This window comes from Zootermopsis nevadensis, unplaced genomic scaffold (assembly GCF_977971745.1).
Source record: "Zootermopsis nevadensis isolate Lab colony 2312 unplaced genomic scaffold, Znev_1.0 Znev_ptg000012l, whole genome shotgun sequence".
In the NCBI taxonomy this organism is placed as follows: Eukaryota; Metazoa; Arthropoda; class Insecta; order Blattodea; family Termopsidae; genus Zootermopsis; species Zootermopsis nevadensis.
The window spans coordinates 2,175,528-2,199,076 of NW_028259144.1; the positions used below are offsets into that span (position 1 = coordinate 2,175,528).

The 23,549-nt window shown below is 38.2% G+C and overlaps 3 protein-coding genes and 1 non-coding gene across 15 annotated transcripts in view; 1 reads left to right on the forward strand and 3 right to left on the reverse strand.

The window, feature by feature from the left end:
* The window catches only part of LOC110840259 (uncharacterized), a 341,537-nt gene extending 334,189 nt beyond the window's left edge, over positions 1–7,348 (reverse strand). Inside the window, exons 1-2 of the mRNA XM_087348182.1 lie at positions 7,262–7,348; positions 1,318–1,434 (exon numbers count right to left, since the gene is read on the reverse strand). The gene's annotated coding sequence lies outside the window, so the exon portion shown is untranslated. The remainder of the gene's footprint in view (positions 1–1,317; positions 1,435–7,261) is intronic.
* LOC110837170 (G patch domain-containing protein 11) lies at positions 4,179–11,259 on the forward strand. The gene is made up of 5 exons (XM_022079033.2): positions 4,179–4,342; positions 4,827–5,065; positions 5,763–6,010; positions 8,149–8,316; positions 8,957–11,259. The coding sequence occupies exons 1-5, from the start codon at positions 4,290–4,292 to the stop codon at positions 9,089–9,091; spliced, it is 843 nt and encodes a 280-aa protein (XP_021934725.1). The 5' UTR covers positions 4,179–4,289; the 3' UTR covers positions 9,092–11,259.
* Positions 10,636–22,294, reverse strand: B52 (serine and arginine rich splicing factor B52). 12 transcript variants are annotated; one of them, XM_022079025.2, is made up of 12 exons: positions 22,138–22,294; positions 20,994–21,117; positions 20,492–20,562; positions 19,851–19,964; positions 19,226–19,252; positions 18,742–18,811; positions 16,438–16,511; positions 16,157–16,351; positions 15,673–15,798; positions 15,200–15,280; positions 12,024–12,149; positions 10,636–11,695 (listed from the first exon to the last, which is right to left on the reverse strand). In XM_022079025.2, exons 2-12 carry the CDS (start codon positions 21,114–21,116, stop codon positions 11,578–11,580), a joined length of 1,125 nt encoding a protein of 374 aa, XP_021934717.1. In that variant the 5' UTR covers position 21,117; positions 22,138–22,294; the 3' UTR covers positions 10,636–11,577. The 12 variants fall into 12 exon arrangements, with proteins under 12 accessions (XP_021934717.1, XP_021934720.1, XP_021934718.1 ...); XM_022079028.2 differs by lacking the exon at positions 19,851–19,964 and adding an exon at positions 19,995–20,090; XM_022079026.2 differs by lacking the exon at positions 20,994–21,117 and adding an exon at positions 20,824–20,950 and having other exon boundaries at positions 12,024–12,146; positions 22,138–22,276.
* On the reverse strand, positions 20,629–20,696 carry LOC147873933 (small nucleolar RNA SNORD2). The gene has a single exon (XR_015535016.1). It is a non-coding gene; the product is annotated as a small nucleolar RNA SNORD2 (small nucleolar RNA).
* Positions 22,295–23,549: the final 1,255 nt, after the last annotated feature.

Here is a 23,549-nt window from a genome sequence, read left to right on the forward strand (position 1 = left end):
GACCTATTACGCTGCAAACCGCCCACATTGTGAGGTGTAAATAGTAGCTACATACGACGTTTCGGCACTTATCTCTACTCCAATCATCAAGTTGTCATTCCTACTGACATTTCACTGCTTTTATTTTCATTACTAGTCACGGCAGTGGAGACCGAACCCGGAACCATTCGAGTACCAAACTAACCACCAAATGTGGATGCCAATTAAAAATTCACTACATTAATTCCAAAAATTTCGTCCCTCGAAATTGAATCGCTGAGCACCGATACTACGCTCCGATATCAGTTATTGTTGTAAGCTGCCCTGTGATTCCCACTCTACCACTACCCTTATAATTCACCCTTACGCGCGACGACAAATAAAATTCCCGCGACATCAACCCAATGAACTGTAAGTATCACGGAGGGTGAGTTTCTCTCTCTCAAAAATCGACAGAATTGTAAAAGAAGTATCATGTTTCACGTGTTGAAATTTTATTGTCCCCGACACTCGAAAATGTTATTACAGAAGGGGATACTCAGACTCTATTTTAAGAGGGTGGATTTGACGTCCATTTCTTTGTTGTATTATATAATTTGTGTCCTTACATCTCCCTTTTCACACAGCTTACTGACCAGAAGAACCAAACTTGACGACATGAAAATTATGTTATAGGGTGTACCATAAACTGGCAACGCATACATAACCACCAACCATGTTACTCTTTTATCAAATGTGACAAATATACAGATTATGTGCTATGATATCTGAACAGCCGGCCCCTACTTATTGAAAGATGCTGATTCATTATATCAATTTGAAACTAGAAGCCTGTCCCAGCCTCAAATCTCATTACGGTCTTGCTTATCAATGCATTAATATTTATTTGTAAATATTCCATGGAGAGTAGCTGTGAGTACATTGAATATGCAGTCGAGGACAGCCAACAAGGGGTGATTCTCCAGCTTGCGGTGTTAGCGGGAGGCAAACAACTCCCCGCCGTAATAGAAAAATACCAACATGTTACGAAATGTTACACAATGCCTAACGCTTGGACAGATTCTCGTTTTTAGCAACCTAAGCGACGGAAAATGGCGATGAGATTTGAAACTTTGAATATAACATTAAAATGGATCTTAACGACAGAGGATTTAGGGTGTGGATTGGGTTCATCTCGCTCAGGATATAGACCTGTAACGGGCACTCCTGAACACGGTAATGAACCTTCCGGTGTCATAAACAACGTTTCAAAATATAAAGATTCAGCAGATGCTTGGCGTGAAACGGTGCTCCAGTAAATATGCCTCACGCGTTCACAAATAAAATGCAGTCCCTTACCTTTCTGATGCCTTCATCGCCATGGAAGGGGTGGAGATTCCTGGGCCTCCAGCACACGTCACACAATCCACTGAATTCGCACTGACAAAGATTCACACTCGCGAACCACCGAAACACCTGAAGCAAACGAAAACATAGTCCATGTTATTTGATACGAGCAATTACAGCTGGCCCATCATTCGCGTACACAAAGAGGAAGGAAAGACCTGTTTTATTTGCTACTTTGTTGTGTTTAGGCACAAGACTGAATGGAACAAGGCTGTTCTTTTGGGGCTGGTAATGTTCATCTGGTCAAGAAACTTCTGGCTTTTATGGAACACCAGGAATCGTTACCCTATCCTGAGCCAGGTGAATACCACCGGACAAACGTCGTTAGAGGCTGCTTTTCGGAATATAGGCCTACAACAAAATTGATGATAGTAATGAAATATAAAAAGCAAAAAACGTATTATTTCTTGCTGTAGCTGTTGTAATTCATTGTCAATTGGTATTTTTTTTAGTGTTCTGTCTGAGGACAGGTCCATATGAACAGGATCCTTCCATCCTTTTCTCGGACTGGGACCTGTTCATATACGTTCTTGGCAGATGATCCAGAAGTGGTTTGCCATTGCCTTCTTCTGTGTGTGAATGGAGTAATTGTTGGGATGCCACGGAGGAAAACTCCGTGTTGCCTAGACCACGGCCTTGCCCAACACAAGTTATAAATTCGGGCACCGCTGGGAATCGAACCCGAGACCCCAGGATTACAAGGTCAGCGTTCTAACCGCTAGACCACCGTGGCCATCATTTATTTATTTAGTGTTCTGTCTGACGACAGGTCCATATGAACAGGATCCTTCCATCTTTTTCTCGGACTGGGACCTGTTCATATACGTTCTTGGCAGATGATCCAGAAGTGGTTTGCCATTGCCTTCTTCTGTGTGTGAATGGAGTAATTGTTGGGATGCCACGAAGAAACCGGGGAAGCCCCCGGAGGAAAACTCCGTGTTGCCTAGACCACGGCCTTGCCCAACACAAGTTATAAATTCGGGCACCGCCGGGAATTGAACCCGGGACCCCAGGATTACAAGGCTAACGTTCTGACCGCTAAACCACCGTTTCCGGGATGTGTAAAACCTAAAATGATGGCGGTGAAAAAACCTAATAAATATGTAATAAAAGCGTAATAAATCTCAATAAACTGTGACTGCAGCGAGGCGCGTCATTATTACAGTTAGAAATGTACATTAAATACTTTGCACCATGTCATCACAAAGTTTTCTCCTGATACAAATGCATCAGCTGTTCCGAATGGTTTTATAACAAAATTAATTTTTACGAAAGTCTTCCGCTTCGAGACACAAAGATGATTCTTGTCAAAAGTCAGATTGTGACTTTGTGGGCAGAGACCCCGTTGAGCTGCAACCAACATCTTGGAGGACATTAGAACGAGTCTCACAAACGACAAGGATATGTGCTGTTTTCATTCTGTAATTCTGCATGCAAGTGTAACACGATTATCGTACACGTAATGAAGACTCTGCTGATGTAGCAATGCAGCGTTGCATCAAGTACTGAAAGGGGTGAATTATGCGAACAAAGGCAAGCAGTTCTTCTCCTTGACAGCTCTACTGACTTAACAGCGAAGCTAACTTCGTTTCACGCAGTTACATACATTTTGTTTTCCAAAGTATCTGCTTCTAGTTGGACAAGTACAGAACAAAGCGTCCAGTCACTATTTTACTTCAATAGGCCTATAATTAAAGTTGGTTTCTAATGAATACAGTTCACACACTTAACCTGAAACAAATGCTTTGTAGTCTACACTCACAATCAAGGTGAGGCACGTAGCACACAGAGGATAGAAGAGAAATACATAATTTTTTAGCTGGAAAAAATCAACAAAAAAATCCCATTATGTAAACATAGGTGTCTACAAAAATATAATATTAAAATGAATCTCATTGAAACAGAATATCAGAAAATGTACTGAATTATAGTGGCGAATCCTCGTCTGGAAGTCAAGCAGTGCGGAAATTCAATATTACCAAGTCCCCCAAACAATCCCATAACAAAGCTAATAAATTTTAATAATAATTTTCCACTGTTGTGTTATATATTAAAATATTTTTTTAATAATCCTCTAATTTGGTGGTCCGGCGGCGCAATTACTAGCCAGACTGACGCATTCGCCACTACTACATTCCTTAGGCTCCAGGTCCAGGCTCTACGGCTTTTGTAAACACGGTGATGAACGTTTGTGTACACAACACACGCGTAATTTGACTGACTGAAGATAGAAACAGTGTGTTTCTTAGAAATGTTGTTATCTGCGTAAGAGTGCACACAGTGACACAACCCAGAACACCATGGATAACTGAGAGACTATTATGATCTTCTCATTAAAGAACTGTGATCTAAGGAGTTAGTCTACATTAACATCGATAACAGAATTTGGCATACATTTTTAAAATAAACAGACATATTAACAGAACGTCTCTAACGTTTTGCCCATAACTGATTTTTGTACTTTTCCGTCCTAAACCATTCGTATAGGCCTATTTGAACATAATCTTCCGCACCAACTATAAACATATATACACAACAACTTTATCACACACTATAGGCGTTACTGATATTCAAAAAATATTGCAAGGTTATAGAATAAACAGTTATCGTCTAAGGCCATTTGTAATATATATATATTTTTTTAATTTTTACGAGAACTCGTAACTTTACTTCACACAAATCGTATAACAGGAAAACATCGGAAATGTCTTTAAAGTTGAACGTTTATAATGATCAGCAAGAGCCATCTATTAACGAACTTTTCAGGCTCCTTGCTAGACTTCGACAATACAGAGCCATCTGTAGGTAGGCATCACCCGGAATCGAATAGAACGGTCCGATCAGCTGTTTCCGTTTCAACTCTAATGCAAACAAATGTTTATGGTTTGGGTATTAACGTATTTGTTTCGTAGTTGTAAGTAAAAATGCCTTCAGACGATGAATTTGACTACATGTCTGACAACTTTTTGGCAGAATGGTTAGTACTTTACAAGATTTATAGTGATATTTACCTCATGAAGATGACTGTCTTCTGGGGTGTCACGCCATGATGGAGGCAGTAAGCACCTCTGATACTTCGTAAATTTCTACAAAACTATATGGTTCAGCATTCCAGAAGACAGTCATCGTAATACTCGCCGCCGTGAGAAACCGAAATCTCACCAATTTACCTTATGTTTGTGTACAATGATTTGTAACTTTGAAATAATGTAACAAGAAACGAATAATGACTGGATGTTATGCTAAATGCCTGCATATTTTAATCTGACACAATAGGAAATTTAGATCGCAATCTGATTTAGGAAATGGATTTAAATAACATATTTATGAAACCAAACCTAAAGTCAGCCCATGCATTTTAATATTCAAAACTGCTTTCAGGATAATAATTTCTTTCCGAAAAATATGTAAGTCAACAAACTAAACAAATTATATAACTTACAATCTAATGGATGTTGCAGTGTAAAGGAAGATATTCGCCCTGGACTTATTCACAATCGAACCCAGCAGAGGACTCATGATATTGAGAGAAAGAAGAAGGTCACAGATGAAGATAATAAGCAACAAAACAGGCCACAGAGGTTAATAGAGGCAGAGAGACGGGAGGAAGGCCTCAATGAGGCCATTGCTGACAGTAACCGAGGGTTTGCACTCCTCCAAAAGATGGGATACAAACCAGGCATGGCTATAGGAAAATCAGGTATGGTAAACAGTTCCCTGAGTATTGCCACCATTCTATAAATCCTGCTTCTTCCTGTCGTTAGATAGAAAAGGTCTATGATCAGACCCATACCACATTATGGTATGGGTCTGACAATTATTTCTCTTGTAGCAGAAATGTGGAGCCAAATTATGTTTGTGTTGATACACCCAAACTGTTTCAGCCATTTTTAGTATTGTATCTTTACTAATTGTTTCTTTCATAAGTCATAATGGAGCTGAATCAGTAATATTCGTTACACAGTCCTCTCCCCTTATCAGGAGCTACACTTGGTCAGTTACAAATGGTAAGCCTTGAGTAGTGTTTTCTAGCATATCTTGGCATTTGCATCAATAGACAAAATAAAAAAAATAAAAATTCAATCGTAAGAGCCACTGTTCAGACTGGTACTTCCCACAGATAGAATGCAACATTCACTGATCATTCATAATTACCTGCAAATTTTAAAAATGTCTAATCTTTCTTCTGTAGCTCCTTCTCTGGGCACTGAGCTTTTGTCCTGGTGCACTAACAAAATGTTACCTGCTTTAGTAGGACGTATGTCTGACTGTCCTGCCACAAAAACTCCTTGACTAAACACAGATGATTTTGAAAGACAGAAGAGCTATGTTGTCTAACCTCACTTATGAAAAAGCAAATGTAAGAATGGTCCACTATGTATGAACGTTAATTTCAGGCACAGGTTATGTAGAACCTGTTCGTATTGTACTTAAGTCAGATCGAAGTGGACTTGGAAGAGATGCAGAACTCAAAGAAATTGCAGCTCAGAAGCTTGCAATAAGGAAGAGACTGATGCATAAAAGAGAGAAGGCAACAGATACTCAAGACTACAGGGCCCGCATCACAAGGAAGGCAGCAGAGAGGCAAATTGAGGGAGATCTGAGGAAAAGTCAGAGAGTTTGTGAAGAGCTGGACACTTCTAAGGTAAATATATCAATCATGGATTGCTTCAATGCAGCAAATGCTTCCATTATTCAATCTATTTATCCAATAGAACATTTGATGGATAAAGAAGTAAACTGCTGCATGTGCCACCTTCTACAATTTTACATGTGACCTCCAAGAGTAAAACAGTTATCAGCTATCCTGACTTGGGTTCAACATGGCCTTCAGGTAAATTCCAATATATATATATGTTCAAATAGGCGATAATCACCTTCTTCTAAATCCTTACCTACTCATTAGTTATAATCAACAATTCATCTCATTTTGTGCTATTAATCATTTGAAGTTGAAACAGTGTAATTAAATAACCAAGCAATCAACCAGTTCCATCTGAGGGAAAAATTGATTTGGTGAAACACCCCTAAAAGTTTTTATCTATATGATAGCAAGGTAACCTCAAATGATACTTGCTACTTCATGAATCCTACTTACAGACTTAAAACTTTCTAGAGATCCATATGCTGGGCATTTAAATTGCATTAAACCGAAGGTACTTAGAAAAAAAGAACTCGGCAAGTTAATGTTTTGAAGAGTTACTGGAAACAAGATGGGAAAGAAGTACTTTTTTGGAGAAAACTAAAATTCTGAAGTTGTACTTTACAGTATATCACAGATTATGACATCAGTGGGGCAACAAATTGACTGACAAATGCATTAGTTGTATAAAAGGAAAGGAAAGGTATTCCAGGTTATTGTTGTAACAAAGTCACTATTATTACAGGAAGAAGGACAGATATGGATGGGCCCACAAGGTACTGTCTTCTCGGTTGTTGTGCTGTGTGGTCTGGTATAAGTTTACTTACGTTTCAGAGGCCCTTGCTGCCTCAATCATCAGGGTTATGAGTGACTCCGAAACATTTGTGAATTTCTACCTCACCACTCTGTATGTGGCAACAACCCAGAAGACTCACTGCCTGAAAACCTCCAGTCCTACAAGGTGTTCTTTGCTTATGTTAGAGTGTAAAGAACACCTACATAGGGAGACAGATATAAGGAAGTATGTAATTATTACATGGGTACTATCCCAGAATTTGCCTCAAAACAGGATATGGGTAGAGTCAACTTAATATTTGCTTGGGAATTAAACCACAAGCCATTATCCCATAACAAAAAAGTTAAGAGGAATATTAAATTTCTTTGCTTTACATAAATACCAAGCACAAAAATCATGAATGACTACAACAGAAGAAAATAAAGAAGCATCAAACTTCAGTAAAATTAATTACTTACATTTATCTGAAAGATGAAAAGTGATGACCATGAAGTTCACTGACCCTGAACACTTTTTATATCATTCACAGACTCACATGTGTTTACTTTTTATAATTAGTTTCAGGTGTTTTAATATTTCTAATATTCAATAAAAAGTTAAGGGGAATATTAAATTTCTTTGCTTTACTTAATCACCAAGCACAAAAATCACGAATGACTACAACAGAAGAAAATAAAAACCATCAAATGTATCTGATGAATCTTCAATAAAATTAATTACTTAACATTTATCAGAAAAATGAAAAGTGATAACCATGAAGTTCACTATCCCTGAACACTTATTATTTTATTCACAGACAATTTGATCTAATATTAATACACTTTTTAATCACTGCACATCATAAGAGGTATATGGTCTCATGTTCATGCTCTTCTCACTTTCAAACTAGGCCTCCTATAAACTTTGTGTTGTTCCCTCCATTATAACATGGCCTCCTTGATTCCTGTTTTCTTGTAAAAACTATGAATGTAAACATTAGATTAATTATTAGCCATATTCATCAGCCTGATTTTTATGAATATACTTGTCAAGATAAAGTCTTTTAACCATTAATATAATAGAAAAAAACTTATAATGATAATAGCAAGATTAGGCTAGATGAAATAAATGGATAGTGATTTGATGTTGGCCATTGTTGAGCTGTTCATAATATCGGTTAATCATCCATTATCGTATAACAAACCAACAACAACAATAATAATATTTAATATCCATTTGAATAATTTCCACTAGTACAGGTATTCTTTGTTTTTTGTCACACATAACCTCAAGGATCCATACCGTCACCATGTTTGTAATTGTGAACATATACAAAATAATTTGAATGTTTTGGTTTATTTCATAGGGATTTGATGAACCAGCAGAACCATGGTTTTGGTCCCCAAGAAAAACCCAGGCAGCAGATGATAAGGAAGATGAAGATGAACCAAAAAATCAACAGGATATAAATAGAGAAAAAGGTGATGATAGTACTGAGGAAGATGAAAATATTTCAGAAGAAATAGAATTTGAGGTACTTAACTTTTTTTACTTATTCATCATTAGTTTCATATTTACAAGTGCTTTGAGGTACCCCAAGTAACAAGGGCAAATTTTTAAAAAGGAACTTGTGAGTGAGAAAACAAACCTCCAAATAAATTAGCATACATGAAAATGTGCCAATATTAATAATTCATGGCCATGTGGCTGCAGAATACATGCCTATAACTGTGAATATACCTCACAGGTCATGTTACCTTATTCCTATTTCATTTTACAGCATATAAGAGTAAGTAATTTCACCTTTTAGACTTTTTATCTTCATTTTCAGAGTATGTGAAATCAAAAGACAGTTTCACTATTTTGTAGTTTGCTGTTACAATTTTTGTCACGTATGAGTAACTTAAGCACCATGTCATGAAGATTTATGGGGGAATGGAGTTATAACTGCACTCATTCTTGGCCTTTGCCAGTATTTAGAGATGAGTGGTTAGGCCTTACCCCCAGGGAAAGAGCTTAGGTACTTCCATATTCTTTCTGGTTCATTATTCACTAGTCATCTCATCATTCAGTATTATATAGTCTGTTACTGACCTCACATAAATCACAAGCATACAGTAAAAACTCAGCATTGTAGGTGGATGCTCATACAATGAGGCTTTCTTTTATTACAGCCACCAGAGAAATTAGAAATTTTAACACTTTACCTGCGGAGAACACACTTCTACTGCATCTGGTGTGGTGTGCAGTTTGAAGATGAGAAGGATTTGCAAGATTCCTGTCCTGGACCTAGTAGAGATGATCATTAGAACTGCAGTTCCCATAAACTCTATGTATAATATTGTGTTCTTTAAGCCCTATGAAGATGAGCTTCAGCATTTTGTAAACAGCAGTGATTAACAATCCATATATCCATTGTAAACTGTACATATTTTGTGTTTATTACATGTGTATTCTTACAGCTGTGAATAAAACCACATCGTAGGTAGTTTTATGGCCTTCCAGGTTTTGATGATGTGCACTCTTACAGGTGGTTATAAGCATTTCAGAGGAACATTAGCCTTTAGGCTTCAATGCCACCTACAAGAATACTTAGCATCGCGATCCAGAACATCACAGTTGACAGCTTCACTGGCAATGAGAACCTAAGATATGTTGTGGTTTTATTGACACAGGCTGTACACACATTTTCTCTACGCTTGATTTCAGTTTGATAGTGACAGCTAATAAACCTCTGATGTTAGGTTAGGTTAGATTTTGTGTAACTCCATGGAGCAGAGTCCCTATTGAGAAGTGAACAGTATGCCCAGCTTGTCAAGTAATTCCCCATTCTTTATGGAACCCATAGGTTCATTAATGTGTTCACAAAAGCCTGTCATCAATCCTTGAGTCAGAAGTATTATCATCCTAGATTGCAAGCTGGCCAGAGGCCGACAATTCAATTTGACCACATGCACAGTTCTAAACTGCATTACATTTCATTGCTGGATTATAAACTTGCAGTACTAAAACATATGAACACAAGACCCATGGACTATGTGCAATAGGAAAGTTCAGCTCACGTCATATTCTGGGTTGTAGAACCATGTATCTCATTGTTCACAATTTGAGATCCTTGTTGCCTGCGTCATAAGGGTAAATACAGTTTTCCCACAATCCTAGACACATTTACTGTACCCTATGCCAGCTACATAACCAACCCACCCTACTCACCCAGAGTCCATTGTCTTAATACAATGTTTCCTGTATAAATCAAATTTTTAGGACATATCAGATAATTTCAAATGGCTTTAACTTAATCACAACGTACAAGTACCAAAACATTTTCAAAAATGTTTCTTGTAGGCATTTTAATAACATTGCCACACTGGCATCAATTACTAAATTATTCAACAGAACCAGCGCTCTGCTTACAGTTAACGCGGTACTCGTCTCGTGTATTTTCAAGTTTCAATGACCATTACAAATATGCAGACAGCCAGCAGAGGAGAAGTGAACGAGAATTACATGAAATAGTTTGGCTCCCATCACTATTTACACTTCACAAAATTGTGTTAATATGCACAGGATGCCACTCGAACCCATTTAATCCCCACTAGTACTGATACTTCAACCACATATGTGTCCCAAAATAAAACTTCAAACGTAGACACAATTCAAAGCCAATTTTAATGAAACCATTAGATTTTAAAGAGAATAACTCCAACTTGTGGCTTGATAATCATTTATTTTGCTACAGAATACTGCAATATGATCTAATATTTAAACCAGCAATCTAACATCAACAAGAAGCAAATGTTAACACAATTATTTTCTTGCATCATCAAAAACACCACCCAAAAATAACACTTCAAACATTTGTAGTAAACAACTTTATTTATCTTTACTACAAAAAAACTACAGAATATTTAAACTCATCTTACTTAAAAATGCAGAAAAAATTAAATTACTAGGGTATTACATCAATGGATCAAAATTTCCTCCCTATTATATGCAACCTTCACACCTCCTTCCTCCAAAAAATTACCAAGCTCTTACACACACCCCAAAACCCAAAGCTGTGATGCACGTATGCCAACTATGCTGTCACAACGAACACTATGAAAACTAGTTTCACTACATAGAAGTATATAGTATTAATTTATACTTCGTCACCTACTCTAATGATGTGAAGGGAGCGATGCATTATAAATGTTATTAACTACAGTACATGAAATAAGCTATTTAGTTACTGCAACAGAATGTCACCATGATTGAACTTAACAAAACTAACTTATTAAAAAGAAGTTATAGCAACACTCATCTCGTAAAATTCCAGGTACTGTAACAGCGTACACAATAATTTTATATGGCCATTGAGCCAAAGTGCAAATTAATTTCCTTACAAATATGTACCCAAGAGGAAAATGAAATGTATTTTATTTTTACCAGCAAGGGATCAGAAATTTATATCTAAATAAACAACATATTCAAGTAATACTTATTACACTAAACATTCTCTGTACAGTATCATGGAACCTAAGAATTCCCCAAAAACCACCACACACATCCTTGTAAATGGACCCAATCAACCAGCCTCTTGCTCCGACAATAGATCCTCAAGTCACTATGGGATGACAATTATGAAAAAAATATTATTTCAAATGATACAGAGGTGTAAGTTGGTAGAAATGTCATGAAACGAAGATGAGAAATTCTGTATACATATATAACTAGGGGGGAGAAAAAAAAATAATAAAGATGTGGCAATGTCCATAGTAACCTTAATACACACAAGACATATGCACCACATAATTCAGTCATCTTTCTTGTCATCTGGTGACTTATCACCATCCTTCTCTGGGGTCTTTGAATGGCTCCTGGATTTGGACTTGCTATGGCCTTTGCTTGCAGACCTTGAGCGAGACCTATCCCTGTAAACATAAGTGAACGGTGATTAGTGCTTTCACAAGATATAGGTCTTACAACCAGACAAACTGCCAAGTTAACTAATACAGTCTTACAACTGCTAGCTGTAAAGTTAACCGTCACCACTTACATCACAAAAGGACTACAATATGCAAAACACAACCATACAAATTGCTGCATGTTTGTAAAAAAAAAAAAATCCATACTTCCAAATGTACAAGTTCAGGAAACGAAGCTGTTCTACTGGGTACGAATAATAATTCTAGTTAGTTTCCAAACTACTGACACTGAAATGCCACATGCAAAGCTGGCCAGTGTTGACAACATACTCACTTCGATTGTGACTTTGCCTTGGACTTAGATTGGGATCTGGACTTGGATCTGTTGTTCTTTGGTTCAGATCTAGACCTTGAACGTGACCGGGATCTGGATTTAGACTTGGAGCGTTCGCGAGATCTGCTAATAAACGAGGATGCCCACCAATTATTAGCATACCCAATGCATTTACAAGTTAAAAGAAATAAAAGGATAACAGGTAAAACTGCGGAATGCAATATCAGGGGTGCAAAAATTTTACATAGCAGCAGTGAAAATTACTTGAATAAAAAAATATTAAAGCATGTTACAATAATTTACATATATCACAGCTGAAGGGTAGCATTAAAACAGTATCATGCTCATGTCAGCCATTACCCTACCAACATTCCTGCAAATCGTTCCAAGATTACCTATCTCTCAAGCGCAATTCAGATTAAAATTTGTATGACACGAGCTATCAAATGAGCACAACTGGCACACTACTATTTTGTAGCACAATGCATTTATTTAATCCCATTTAAAACAGTAAAATGCTGGTACAGTAATCTCAAAAAAAAATTTCCGCAATTTAATGCATTTAAGAAATTTAAACGAAATAAGTTATCTCTGTTATACGCGTTAACGATAACAACAAAATCAAGAACGATAATTACCACATATCATATTGGAAAAGGGAATTTAACCTCCCCATCATATCACTGAGCTGCTGGCCAGACTACCTCTGGGTTTAGTGGTATGCTACTGCAACACACGGCCAGCTGGGCTGTGGTTAAGACATGACATAGCCAATAAAGATTAAGAAACAACCAAGATGAGGTGAAGTTACACTTTATGCCATATAAATAGAATGGCAATAGTCCAATTTTTTTTAAAAAAATATGTACTTAAATTTGAAAATTAAGTACTTCACTTGTAGATTCAGAATTCAACTGAAATGTATCATACCCAATACAATTTACAAGATAAAAAACATTCTTCTGAAATTATTTGTATTGTTGATCACACAAATATCCCTGGAATGCACATATTATTTAATACGGGGCAGTATTCGCCCGAAAGACGTGTTACATATTTTCAAGTACAACACAGTTCACTGTACCAATTTTTCACTGTACTATAAACTCTTCAACCCAATCAGAAACAGACATACATTCAACATATCCCTGCCAAATTGTAACACGTTAGCACAAATTCAGTATAATCTCAGAAGGAAAACAAAAATGTCAAAGGGCTAGGAATTCAGTGGAAATCTTTATAGAAAAGTCAACGACTCACAACATAAACCACAACTGAGTGCAAATTAAAAAGATGTTCAACATTTCTGCACAAGAGCATTATTTTACAAAGTGTAAAAAATATTTACCAAATAAATACATTGTGCATAAGAGGTTGAGAGAACAAATCTGTTTGCATATGCAAGGCGCCACAGGTTCCGACATAAAACAGAATATATTTACTTTCCTCTAGCAACAAGTATCAGGTAACTGTCATGCTCAAACATGTAAATAGCATTTTTCCAAAATACTAAAGATCCATCCAGGCACAACTGGTAGGTCTAAAACACGTCTAACTTACAACTGCAGTTTCCTTCCCAAAAATATCTCGCAACATTCCCATTCCAAATTCAATATTACAAGATCTTCCTTGGACAGGCAACGTAAGATGGGGCAATTCGGAATTTTTGGCCCATTAAAATAAAACACAGTTTCATCATATACATAGTGGAAGGGAAGGCGTGACTTGGATATGCCTAAACGGAGACGCTACTTAGAACATATTACGTCCCAACACCTACCCCTTTTGATAGCGTTAAAAGCAATGTAAGATTTCAGGTTTTCACAGCGGTGAGTATGAAGATTTCTTTCTTCTGGGTTGTTGCGCTGTGTAGTCTGGTCGATGTTAACCAACGTTTCTGAGGTCATACTGCCTCCGTCATCAGGGCAATGAATATTCAGACTACACAGTGCAAGAACCCAGAAGACAGAAATCTTCAAAAGCAACGTAGTCCTTAATAATGATGAGGTAACTAGAGAATTTTGGCAAAAATTTCAGATGTTTTACTGTGCCTACGGCAATTTAAAAAAACTTTGTGCTGTTGAACCAAATCCAAGCAGAAATGTAACAGATCAAACCGAAGTTAATGTAAAACTTTGTGACAAGACTTGCTTCATTCACATCACCCATCAAATATGGTACATTAAAAAATGTATGAAGGACCCAATCATCAGACAAGCTACGACATATAAGATGCTCGTCTCAAGAAAAAGCTGGAGGAGTGGGCTTGGAAGGCAGAGGACAGTCAAGGTCAAGATCTTACACCACATTAAGTGCAAGTCACTAGCCTACTGACATATTACACTTCTAACAAAGCAAATTCAAAATGTGTACTCTTACATTCATACAAATCTTAAAGTCAAATATTTTACCTGCACTGCAGTCCTACTTTGATACACAAAATTAATGGTGCCGTATAAGTCTTAATTTAGGACACAATTCATGTACCAATATTCAAATAAATCTCTGAACTAAAGGAAACTGATGCGATGAGAATTTTCTTGACAAAAATGTTATTATTTTTTTTTCAAGATTTGCAACTAAAAACCCAGTATCATTCTATCGCATCACTGCATTCCTAAATCTCTAATACATACGTCAATTTTGATACAACAAAGTTAAATAATAAATATGGGGCAGCTGCCATGTTATATGAAAGTACTATTCCTACTCCCCTTAAGGTTCCTGACCTGAATTTTATTCCACAAGTAAAACACCATTTTTTAAAATATTTTCCAACTCGGATCAGAATTGGCAAACTCTTCATGTACATCCACTTCATTAATCAACATAAAAAAATACATCCCTGCAAGAATTAAAGTACACCTTATAAACACAAATTCAATTTGCTTTATAAAAATTCTAAAATAATTTCCATCACTTACAAATCCAAATATCTGAGAAGTTACAACATACCAAAGTAATACCACTACAAAGTCTCAAGTTTTTTTATTGCTTGGCATTTGAAATGGATAAAGTACATGCATAACCATTATCTGCAACAGATTTTAGCTTCAAAATTAAACTACTGTATTGAAGTTTCACTGTATCCATTAATTACTGGCAATAAGCTGCCCAATATACTGCAATATGATCATACTTATTGAAAAAATGGGAAGTTAATAATTATGACTTACGGTGATGGTTGTTGTGCTTGCGCACTGTCGGAAGGCGACTGTTGGTACTCGTGTTTCTCGAGCGTAGTACCCGTTTTTGTTCTTGGAAGTGCAAAAAAAAATAATGTGTCAAAAATACTTGTGGACCAAGAAAGGCAAAATCTAGTCGCCAGGCATGACTTTTAGGCACCACTGGCGCCCGGATTTTTGCGCCCCTGCATGTAACAGACTTAAAAGTGAAGCTATTATGAAATAAAAATTATGACAATTACTCTGAAGTTGGCATTTTTATGTCAGCTGCAATGCCACATATGATAAAGCAAACAATAAGCACAATACATTAGTACAATGAAACTTCTACAAGGGAAATTCAAGAATTCATGTACACCTGTATTCGTTTGCAATCCATGCAACAGAATCACAAGAATGCCCTCTGGCATGCACTATACTGCATGCACAGAGCCAAGTTAATAAAAGCAAGCAATATTTCTTACTTAGATTTGGAGCGAGAACGTGATTTGGAGCGCGAGGCCGATTTAGACTTAGAACGGCCCCGTGACTTCGAACGGCTACTGCGATGGCTCCTGCTCCTACTGCGGCTACTACGACGGCTACGAGACCTGCGATAAGAAAGCGATTCATAAAGAGAAACGTGCCATTTGACTGATCGAAAATAGCAGAGCTCCCATGTCATCGCTCAGAACACGTTGGGTAGTTTACTACATGTTACTTCAGACCCGAAAGAAGTCATCACAGCGACGACGGGGAACTTACACAGGTTTCATTTGCAGACATTAGGTGGCATTTTTATAATGCTGTCGCTTAAATAAAAATTATAATCAAAACAAGGTTGAAAAGGTGTTGCCAAAACCTGCAATAATTATATAAATATGGTTGAAGCAATTATCAAGAAGTTTTGCTTCTGTACCACATTCGTGTTGATCAACCAAAATGCATCAACAAAACTGTAAGCATCACCTGGATCGTGTACGACTTCTTCGCCGAGATCGTGACCTGGAGCGTGAGCGGGACCTTGAACTAGAAGACCGAGAACGTCGCCTGCCACTGCGACGTGTATCCTCTATCAACCGAATTCTTCTACCATTCAGTTCCGTATCATCAAGTTTGTCGATGGCATTCCTCATGTCCGAATGCGTAGCAAATTCAACAACCCTGCGTCACATAAAACGAACTTTGAATAACTGTAGAACACCAACATTAAAAAAAAAACACAAGAATTACGAGTAGAATATACGTACCCTTCATTACGACGTTGTTTGTGTGCATCTGCGTACGTAACTTCTCCTGCCTGTCGCATGTAATCTTTCAGGTCCTGAACATGCAATAAAAACAATCCATCATAATCCACACAAGTGTAAAATATATAAAATCTCCCACCCTTCCCAACTCAAAGACAATTTATTCATCATAAACTTTAACACTGCGTAACAACTCATACCCAATGGATGTTTTGAATATGAGCATGTGCCCTTTAATCAACTTAGTCTGGGAAAAAAAATTAATCGTGTTTATTTCATTGACACCTACAGACACAATATGGAAGAAATGGGCAACACTGTCATACCCACTTCTCTTTTATCAGCACGCTAGATAAGAAACTCACTATTTTTTCCAGGCCGTCGTGTAATCATTTTTTTTGCTACAACAGAAGAAACAAACCCTTTGTATCGTCGTGCTCGAAACTAGTTACCAACGACACACTATTGCCAACAACTCTCTCGATAAGATCCCCAACAACAGACTTCATGTATGTTCCTCCCACGATGTTGATCCCCTCAAAATTCTTCCATCTAGCAGATCCATGTATTCAGTTCAGCACAATCTGTCCAAACGCAGAATTCCTGCTCCAAAACGTTCATAAAACTCCTGTTGATATACACATTTCCCTCGTGTCCGCACAAGACGGCTTCTATCTCAAGAAGTGATCTCGGAGGCAAGACCTCTCAAGGCATGTGAACCACTACATTCACGATTCTGGTGACCTCCATGATTTCCCTGGGTCGCTTCCCTTGTTACCACAGGACATTCCACTTCTTATCCGCAATTCCAAACATGCAAGTTCTTCTCTGTATACCAGAAACATTTGCTTCTGTTATCTTCAAAAATAGCCTCATTTTCCACTTCTGTGATCATCACATTTCTCCAGAAACTCCTAATCTTCGTAACGAGATGGCTCATCTAACACCACAAGTCAACGCTACGATCGCAGCCAGAGTTGTATGATAATAGTGTTGTCTACAATTACATACCAGATACACAGCACCACTAACTGCTGAAAATTTAGATATTGGAAACTACGTACCTAATTTCGAGCACAAATAGCCATACGTTAATTCAATCGCCTATGCAGAGTAACCAACTGAAAAGTTCTGCCAACACGTTCTCCCCTTACAACGAACTTCAGCTGTGTCATGCTAATAGTCAACTCTGTAAGACATAACGAACGAGAGGAAAACAGTGCACAGTAGTGGTGTCGTCCATTTACCTTAGGGCCCTGTGCGAGCTCTCTTTACAGAATTGGCCACCCCACAGTCAGGCAGGTGGACGGACGGGCGGGCAGGAGGGATTGACACCAGTCCCGACCCATCGTCCGATCAAGGCACGGCACACTGGCACGGAGGGGGAAGTAGGGGTGAGCGAGGCTGACCAGGCTGCCATTGGCCAACGATACGGTGACGCCGCACGGGCGGGATGCTTGCTAAGGTTTCGACCGGTCATCTCAGTTTGCGGGTTGCTTTGTCCAGCCATGGACCCCAAGGGAAACGTGCGAGCGATGCCTTTCCTGCCCTAGTCTCATCGGTTGGCCACCACAATGCGCGAGGATGCTCAACCTCGGTTCTATTATGAGTCATCTCAGTCTTAAGGCCCTATGGCATGGTCACGGATCATCCCTCCATGGCGAAGAGGGAAAGGCTCTTCGGAAAAAACAGCGTTATCTTTTAGACATATTTGCTGAACCAAATTAAATGTGAGAGCATTTCAAATTATATAGCCGAACGTCCCCTCCACAAGCAAACTTAAAAATTGGCCAAGCAAGTTCAGAATACAAAGTGAAGCCATACAGAGTAATGGACACGACGACAAACTCTCTTCAAGGAACCGCCACGCTGTTCCACTCCATGGATTGATTAGTGCCTCAACCCCAGACTTCCAAGATGCAAAGTCCCAGTCGATGTGCCAAGCATCCACCGATAACATTCAAACCAGATGCAGACTGCCCATAAATCTGCATGGCTTCTACCAAAATAAAAAATTAAGCCTTATAGGCTACAGAAAGTTATATTAATTAAAAACCTCTTGCTTGGCCAGGTGTTTCTTCCTAATTATTCAATCTACTGCCACATGACTTTACTAATCTCACCAATTTTCAATTATAATAAAACCAGTCCAACAATAAATTTCATCATTATTTTTAATCCCTGACCATTTATAACCCAAAAGGAATAATTAAGTACGAAACTGCTCTCATAAAAGCAACCCTTCAGAAGACAATGGCGATGTCAGCGGGTAATGACTCGGGAATAAAGAACATTCCATCTTACCTGCCAACTGACGCGGCTAGAAAGATTTTCCACAACAAGCCTGTATTCAGTTCTGGTGGGTGGTCCATACCTGTAAGATGGAAAGGCTCAAACTCATTATCTTATCCCACGTCTTTTAAGAGTCGCCTGACTAAAGAGCATGCAAGTCCCCAGAAAATTCAAAACTGTGCCCAGTGACACTGATGAAGTCAATTTGTCCGATTCGTAACAAGTACGTCATTACTGATTAATTGCACCACTGAGCAGTCACGGCCAAGGTAAAGATTTAGTTGGTTGCCCCCTAGCATACACCTGACAAATCTAAATTAATCTCCACAATGACGTCGTTCAGAACAAATAAGTTTATCGATCCAACTTGCAGGCTCACAACTGATGACGTCACACACCATGCCTCCACAATCCTCACATGGTGTGTTTCAAATCAATAGGTAATAGAAATGAAATAAAACTTAAAAAATGCCAGATCAAACTAGGCATGGCGTACCTGTCGTGAATACGGACATCCAAATCCCTGAAAAAAATCAAGCGGTCAGGTGGAATACTTTGCAATTCAGTAACAAAACTGTAAGACCCTCTTTCTTCTATTGGGGTAACAATAAACCTTGCCACGAAGAAAGAAAGGTCTTGCAATCTTGTTAACCTAAATTAAATTACCAATATACAACAAACTCCTCATAAAACTTACAGCAAATAAAATAATTTGGTTTTATTGATGCTCAGCTGAAAGCGTGTAAGCACTCTAAACAAAAGTCCCAAAATTTTGAAATATTCCCATCCGCACCACAAGAGCACTTTGTAACAGTAGAAATCTTACAGCTAAGTCACTACAACTGCTGAGATAAGTAAACTTAACAGTTATCACTTTTAAATTATCACTATTATAGCAATCACAAAACTATGCTACACATGCACGGCGTAAGCGTGTCTTGCATTCACGTTAACTTCAGAAGGAGTTAGGATAGCTGTCATCCTTTAGCCGACAGAACAGAACCAATCATACTAGGGAGGAGCTGGAGAGGCCAGTACCGGTGGAGTGGTTATAGAAGTAGTTGTAACATACGCTACACAAGAACCTCCCTCCCCTGGCACCCCGGCCCGTAACGGCTTACTTGTCCAGAGCCCGACCCCGGCTTCGCCTGCGCGGGGGAGGCCCGCGATCTCGGCTGCGACCTCTCCACATGTCGCTGCCACGCGGCGTTCCGCGAGCTTTCTCTACAGAGACTCTGTAACAACAAGCAATGGAATTGGCTTACTTGTCCATCCACGACGAACGCCGGCGACCGTAGCCGCCTCCTCCACCGTAGCCTCGATCTCGACGAGCTGTGCCTCTGGCATGCTCCACTATAACCCTGAAAACAAGAGAACAACCCACAGTTACGAGGGGCGGGTGCCCGGCCACAGCCCACCAGCCATCATCGCATCAAGCTAGAAGCCTAGGGAAATGTCACAGTTCAAATAACCCATTCCACAAAAGGGTTAATATAAAACTGCCAAGGTAATGCAGATATCAACAATTTCATAAAAATTATATACAAAAATTACATCACAATCATTGTATTCAACAAAAATATTTACAATCATTGTATTCAACATGTACACACATTTACAATCACCGCATTCAACACACACAACTTCCATCTTTCATCCATACATGTGAGAAAACATCAAAGGAAAAAACAGTCAAAATAATTCAGACTTAACATCTATGAAACATCTGGAATCATACACAAGGAAAAATCAATAAACCCACCTTTCACCTAAGAGCTCTTTTCCATTCAATTCATAAACAGCATCATCTGCATCTCTATAGTCATCAAATTCCTGAAACAAATAGTAGGGTAACGTAAGATGTGACACAGGACACGACACCTATAGAATGAGTTAGCTCATTGCTCAGATCATTGGGAACTATCCACAACAAAATTCAGACCCGAAAGATAACCATCATTGCAATGACCTACCAAATATGAAGCACAGAGTCAAGCGAATTTTAACATAGGAGCTGGGCATTAACACATGCAGCTTCCTACAACAGAATCAGGAGCTTGTCAAAACGATAAATACCACAGAGTTAGTACTTACACAAAAACCATAACCGTTCTTGATGAGAACATCACGAATGCGGCCATAGCCTTTGAAAAATCGTTCAAGGTCTTTCTCTCTCACTCCATATGGAAGGCCTCCGACATACACCCTTGTCCCTACCATGCTGTAACGAACAAAAACGATTTATCGTTCAATTAGCAACTTACCACAAAGGCAAATCCATTCTTCATTGCGACTTCCTTGATTCTACCATATTTCCGGAAGAACTTCTCAAGGTCGCGTTCTCGCACCCGGTAAGTTAAGCCACCAACGAAAACTCGGGTGCCCATTCTTAAAGGAAATAAAAGAAGCCTATCACAAATGGATCTGCAATCGCTCACAGTTAATTTCACTTCACGCCAATTTGATCATGCTCTCCCAACCCCACATTTAAACACAAATTTCACACAAAGTCTGCAAAAACAAAAAGTTGACAGTGGAACCACGGTTCCGGTGAATCTGACGTAAATACGTCTGTGATGTAATGTAATAATTCTTATATAAGTACTTGTGATATTCTAAAACGTTTTTATCAGCACAAAATTATCTAGTCTACGACGCACTTCTTCTACAAGCGATTCACAGCTCAGCTCTTTCCGCAATAACGAAAGGGGATTGTTGACGGCAGTAATGTAACACAACAATGCACGCAAGCTGACCATTGTTGTCGGTCCATAATTACACATTGTTGATATGGATCTTACACGTTTTCCTTTCACTTTTTTGCCGAATGACCCTTCCATATAGACGTATTTACGTCAAAAAATTACTCAACCTCACAACATGCGAATTCCAACAACAGTTCACTAAGATAAGATAAGTAAGATCAAATTTGCTTACAAATTAATATCGATTTCACTTTTTTTTGCCGAATGACCCTTCCGTATAGACGTATTTACGTCAAAAAATTACTCAACCTCACAATATGCGAATTCCAACAACAGTTCACCATAAGATAATCAAGATCAAATTTGCTTACAAATTAATATCGATTTCAAAGTGTGAATGAGGTCCGCTGATAACAATGGGGGGAGGGGGGGGTTTAGAAGCGGCTTCGTAAGGAATGCCTCTGCGAACTGCCGCTAAAATGGCGGGCAATATCCTCACCTGCCAATAAATACCGAATTCTTCAAACACTAATGTGTAATCTTCGGTTCATAATGCAATAACTTTCAGAAGTACACCACTAAAATGTGTTTTAATCGATCCCACCCAAACACGAAGGGATACAAACTATGCTAGTTTATAGGTAAACTTTCATTTTTATAAACAAATAAGCGTTCATAATTAATATGATAAACGGATACAAACCTTCAAATTATTAGTCTTGTAATAAGTAATCTTCCTCAAACTTTAATTTCATGCATAAACGCAGCTATTTCACGACACACCACAACCAACGCCGAGACGCTACAACCAGAATGATCTATTTGGGGTTTACAAGGCCAACTACACGGACGTCCGCAACTATAAACTCGCATTAGAGTTCTAGGACGTTGGTCACAGATCCTATGGTAACACGTGCGATTCATAGATGAACCGTGCTTCTGACGTAGCCTCAAGCACTATGGAGGTGACTCCAGAATTAATTTCCTCAAAAAGGATATTTGTATTTTGGAATACAAACAGTTATGTCAGAAAACGACACTTCTGCACAAAAACACAATTTAAGTAGCGCATACCTTTTTCTCAACTATTAACAGGGTTTCTGGATTATCTATGGTAGTCTGCTGAACCAAATGCCACATACCCTGGAATTTGTGAATAATTTTTATTATCATATTTACTTCACAGCTTTAGACTCCCACTGCTTAAGCAATTCATCTAAATTTTTAATTTTTAAATGTTGAAAATATTTTTCTTTTCCTATCTCCTGATCTTATCAGTTATTAAACATCCCTTGACCAAAGGCAAGTGTGTCATTACTGCCACCGGAATAGCTACCATGGCTCTCCTTTTCAACTCTTCGTCATCCACTGTCTTACTGCAGCACGGGGACTGCTGTTTTGTCATGGAACATGATTCTTTTCTTGTTTGTCGTTGAAGATTTCCATTTATGTTGCTTATTTTTTTATGAACTACATTATTCACATCGTCATCTTGAATAGCTATATAATTTAAATTCTGGAACAACTAATATCTCTATTCCGAAGATTTGAATCATATATATTTCTCGAAAATGTGTATTAACACTAAAACGGATCGATCTCATTCATGCACTGTGTAGCCCAATTAGAATACAGACGTAACAAAGTTTAAGTTGTTCCCAAGTATTGATTTTGTAACAGCGATGCATGAACGCTTGCGCTTGACATGGCACATCTCACCCCACCCCCCTGTTTCCCACGAAATTCTAAAAAATATTTCATTAGCATTCGGCTATATTTTGTGATGGAATAATTTCTATTATCAGATAACGAGGAGGCTTTACAATCAGATGTCCTTGACGTTTTTGCGTTATTAATGTTATGAATCGTTGATGAAATGTCGCCCTGGTCAGTTCCTCCGAGTGGAATATTGTCTTATGAGAATCCGCCCACGTTTGGCTATTTGGCGAGTCTATGTAACCTCAAACGAAGTCTTCCACAATATATCCTTGATATGATATTATGATATTAAAAGTCATCTTAATAAATTATTTACTTTATATAATTTTATAATGTAACTAGAGGAGAGTGTGGAAAATCAATGTGCATATGGGAATTTATTCTTCATTTAAAATT